The sequence below is a fragment of the Anopheles cruzii genome, unplaced genomic scaffold, assembly GCF_943734635.1.
Source record: "Anopheles cruzii unplaced genomic scaffold, idAnoCruzAS_RS32_06 scaffold01617_ctg1, whole genome shotgun sequence".
NCBI lineage: Eukaryota > Metazoa > Arthropoda > Insecta > Diptera > Culicidae > Anopheles > Anopheles cruzii.
This window is the reverse complement of record NW_026455202.1, coordinates 1-4,719: the sequence shown is the minus strand read 5'-3', so window position 1 is coordinate 4,719 and position 4,719 is coordinate 1. Positions and strand designations below refer to the sequence as shown.

Here is a 4,719-nt window from a genome sequence, read left to right as displayed (position 1 = left end):
TTCCTTTTCCTGATTTTTACTACGATTCCTGATGCTACACGAATCTACCAAATCAACAATTGCTTCGCAAATCTTCTCATACGTTTCAGTAGTGAAGCAGCCTCGGTTCAAACGTTTTACTAATTTACGATTATTGGTGCTTATGTAGTGCTCATAGAACTCAATGAAGAGAAGTAAAGTCAAATAACGGAAAATGCTGAATAAAAAGAAAAGTAAAGTAGTTTATCATACAATATTAGGTTTATAAAATTTAGCATAAGTATAGCATAGCAATTTTTAATAATTGTGTTTTGATTGATTTTTGATGGAATAAAGCAATTTTTCATCCTCGATGATGATGATTTATCGTTGTTAAAAATAAAATAAAAATCGAAATCGTTAAATCGTTAAATAAAACTGAATTTGAATTTTTTTGGTGCGAAAAGAGCCATCTGCCGAGAAGTCCTCTGGTGTAGAAATAATGCATACATTTAGGCGATACACAGCTGTGCATGAAAATTTAAATTCAGCTGCAGAAGTTCGTTTTTTAAAGAAGTACAATTCGACCAACGTTCTTTGTTCGTCGTACTTCCGGTTAAGGAAAAACGAAATTTTTCCTTCACCTTAATGCGTTTCCTGACGAAACGCTTTCTATCGGAAGGTCAACTTTATTCGTCTCTCGTGAATTATGCTTTCATTAGTATACGAATTCTCTCGATGCTACTGTCACTCATCCTGGACAACAGCAAATGAGTTTGATGTTGTTAAGGTAACTACCTGCTGGAACTCTTGAATCTTTTAGGCCGCGTACATCGAGTACCACCATACAGCCAAACCGGTTGCGCTCATAATGGCAAATGAGTCAATTTTCAGGAAAATAATTGCATTATATCAGGAGAAGTTCATCCTGTCGAACAAACCGGTAATTGAATCGAATGCACTCCACTCAGGGACTATAACGAAATTTGTTTGGCAAACCAGCCCCTTTTGGCAGAGCATACAATGCATCAAACTCACCGCAACGCCATGTTACCAATTTAACTTTCGCATTATTGGAGTTTTGATAAGACTCTAGAGCTTAAAGGTTTCGCATCACGGTACTTCCGTTTCACAGGGGCAATTCGGCTACAACAATTGATTGGAAAAAATAATATTAATTGTTCAAACAAACCTTAACCTCGTAACCTTTCGATTATGACATCCACGAGTGCTACAAAATATTGTTCATTTGATTGTATCGACTGTGCTGTGGAATGTAGACATTACAATGGCATCCCATTAAGCGCTTGCGTGTGCGCCAGAAAACCAGTTTGCCGATCCATGTTTTACATTCCCAGAGTAATAATAACACACACAATTCGGCCCGAAAATGGTTCACCATGCGTTTGGCGGCGGCACCGCATAGCAATTATGAGCGTAGCGTAGGGACGTCGAGTAATCCAAAGCATAACCGACGCTAGGTGACACCTTTTTCGTGGCGCTGGAATGCTCCAAGGCGCTGATTGATCGTGCGGCCGTTGATCAGTCACTAAAAACTCGTTTTCTTTTGCCTTTCTCGCTGAACATGGGCAAACTTTCGCCCGTGGCGATTCATTCATGGTAGTCCCCTCGGTTGTTTGCGTAGTTGGTATGGTCTCGGCTTTGTCAAAATCATTATCATAGTTTCCGCGGGCAAATTGTCCGGCTGTGTCGCGCAAGATTGCTAACCATATGTGTGCCATTGGGCGGCAGTGCCACAAAAATAAGCCACATCGGTAGTTGTGATGGCGGGCTTGACGCATTTCGGTTTGCGCAAAACCGGTATCAGCGAGTGACGAAAATAAGCGACGAAAGATACGAATCAGGTATGAGGTAAATATCTTGGAAGCTGTCCGGCAGCTTACGGTCTCCTTATGGTCAACTTGGCCGCTGCGGGCCGTCCCGGGCAAATACGCGTGCATCGGGGCACGTTCAATGTTTTGGTTTTGTTGTTTCGAAATTCCAGCTACCCGAAGGAGATGGGCGATGGTTGAGTATGGAGTGCCCCTCGAGTGCCAGGTGATGCGATCACTGCAACGAAAGGCACACTACGGTCTGACACAAGAAGAACCGTCATTTCGTCTAGTGTTAAATAACAATATCTGCTGCTAAATCTGTTTCTGGATGTACCGATAGACTGGGTGGCCAGTCGCCAGTTCCCCGAAGTTGGTCCGCCGTAACTCTTCTCGCTGAGACGGGAGCACATGTTTTCACTCCCCGTTGGTTGGTGGCTTTGAGTAGCGACCACGATGAACGGACGCCCGGCGCGGCTTTCAGTTTGCGGTCGCCTTCAAATGAGTAAACACGGCTCCTAGTTCGATCCGACGCGCGATCAGTTCAACCTTGCTCGACGCTGCACGCAGTGCACCGATCCAGTCACGATCAGCGACGTATGCAAATTGACCGGAACAAGCGCCGAGTAATCGGTCGCTCATTGGCGGTGGTTCCGTAGTGGTGACTTTTAGTGCTCCTCAGTGACTGTCGTTCGTTCCGCAAAGTTCGGTTTCGTTGCAAAAAACGTAAGAAAATTGTGCATTTTCCGTCAACGAGTAGCTGTGGTGCCGCGAGGCTTAATCGTTGGAACGGGCCATACACTAAGGCCGGAAGCGTTCCGTTCTGTTACTGACATACTGCGGTGGCCAACAAATAATCCAAGTCAACCAAGAATACTATTTGAGTGTTATGCGTCAGACAGTCGGATGAAATAGGCACATTTTTAGTTGAGATAGCCGAGCCGAATCGAAGAATGTGTTGAAGGATATTCCGAAAACCGAACTTTTCGGACCGATTCGAGAATTGGAACAAATGTAGACATAGATGCTTTGAATAGAGTAGGGATTATTTTGAAGGTAATGAACAACAACGAACTCTTGAGTTACAAACGACAGTTCAGGATATTGTTTGGCCACGGTAGTATGTAACGACTTCCACCACACACACACACACACCCCGGGAGACGACATAATCCGGTGCTCCCCACGACCAGCCAGTTCCGCCATCGAATCGAAAGTGAATTTCGCGGGAAACCTGTTCCGGCCCTTTCTCTCTCGCGTTTGGCCGACGTGCTTTGTATCGTTTCAAGTTTATCACTCCCGCCCGCCGGGGGCCACTCCCAGTGGCCATGGGAAAGCAGTGAGCTAAAACTGGAGTCCGTCGGCGGAGTCAAAAATAGCGTCACCACCTGGGCGGCCACCCCTTCTGTGTGGTGTCCTGCCCTTCGCTAGGTCGTTACTGTCGAAACGTTACTAGACACACATTGCGTACTCTGAGTGATCAAACCGAGGAACAATCTCCTAGAGTCGATTGGGTGAAGGTAGACGGTCGCCCTCAGAGATGCACCTCCTCGGGTCCTCGGCGGTGACCTTTGCACGTCGTTACCTCGCGACTAAACGGCAGACAGGGCGCGCAGGTGTCGCGCCTGCGTCCCACGCGAGCTTGTTTACGAGACAACGTGGCGTGATTAGGGACCCGGCAAGAAGCGCTCGAAGAGCCGTGGAGGGGGGGCATCACTCAAGAACTCGCTGTGGGTGAAGAACACTTCCGCACTCTGGGGCCCGAGGAATTTGTTAATTCGTTTGCATACATTTCAGCGTGGTATCGATCCTCAATGTCGGCGGGTCGGCTGGCAAGGTGACACAACCGGCAGCCGTCAGGTGCCTCGATTACCATCTCCAGCGCCCGAAAACACGGCGTGACACATGTGCAGGTGTTTGTGTGTGTTTGATTGAGTGCGTTAGCGCGAACGATCGGCGAGTCTTCAGCGCGGCAGCGGGCGCGAGAGACATCTACGCCGTACAAAAGACTTGGCCGGCGGGTGAAGCGACGAACCTGACTGCGCGCTGGAATTTGCCGATCGCCCCGCACAAGTGACTACCACCACCGCCACCGCCACCGCAGCCCGGCCACCGTACGCACCGTACGCGTGTAGAGGCCCGTGAAGACGGGGCGTGAGCGATAACCGGACGCGGGATCGACAGTCGCTCACCGCAAGTGCCACCGTTAGCATCTCTCGGGCTCCGTGCCGTGCCGTTTTGGTGATCCCGCGTGAAGTGCGTGCAGTGTGCGCCGCAGTGTTTCCGCAGTGAGTGGTGGGAAGCGATTACAACCACAAACCGGAGAAGCAGTGCGCGAAAAACAAAAAAAAACAAGAGCCATGCATGATAAGCTGGCGGTGCTGGTGGTTGGCGTGGTGCTGTGTGCCTCGCTGGCCAGCCTCCAGGTGGCGAGGACCGACTTCAGTGATTATGAAATCGATTACGACGAGGAAGGCTTTTGGATTGGTCACGGGCTCGGAAGCCGCAAAGAGGGTGCGTTTTTTTCTTCCATTTCCGTTTCCACCGCGTCGGTCGGTGACGTAACGGTTGTGTCGACGAGGAAGCTGCCACAGCCTCCACCCAGCAGGCTAATGAAATCCAAAATCTTCCTCCCTTCTCTCTGTCTCTACTTTTCTGCTGCTGCTGGTGCTGCTGCTGCCGTTCCCGGACGGATTGCCGGCTCACAGGAGATGAAGTCCTGAAGGTGCTGCACAAATCGGTAGGCCCATTCGTGGAGCCCCAAAACGTCACCGTGGTGGAGAAGTTCAGCGCGGCCGATGGTGAAAGTATTACGTTTACACAATTCAACTCGTCTAAGGTAAACACCCCGCCGCCGCCGCCGCCGCCCGTCCCGAACGCCACTAATGATGGGGTGATAAAAAAGTGAAATTAATGGCGCGCCCTTCGA

At 49.3% G+C, this 4,719-nt stretch overlaps 1 protein-coding gene across 1 annotated transcript; it reads left to right on the top strand.

Moving 5' to 3' along the window:
• Nucleotides 1-3,680: 3,680 nt before the first annotated feature.
• LOC128276575 (uncharacterized) lies at nt 3,681-4,629 on the top strand (the record flags this gene model as incomplete). Its single annotated transcript, XM_053015031.1, has 2 exons — nt 3,681-4,304; nt 4,499-4,629. Coding segments are annotated over exons 1-2 (285 nt in total), but the record flags the coding sequence as incomplete, so codon positions are not given.
• Nucleotides 4,630-4,719: the final 90 nt, after the last annotated feature.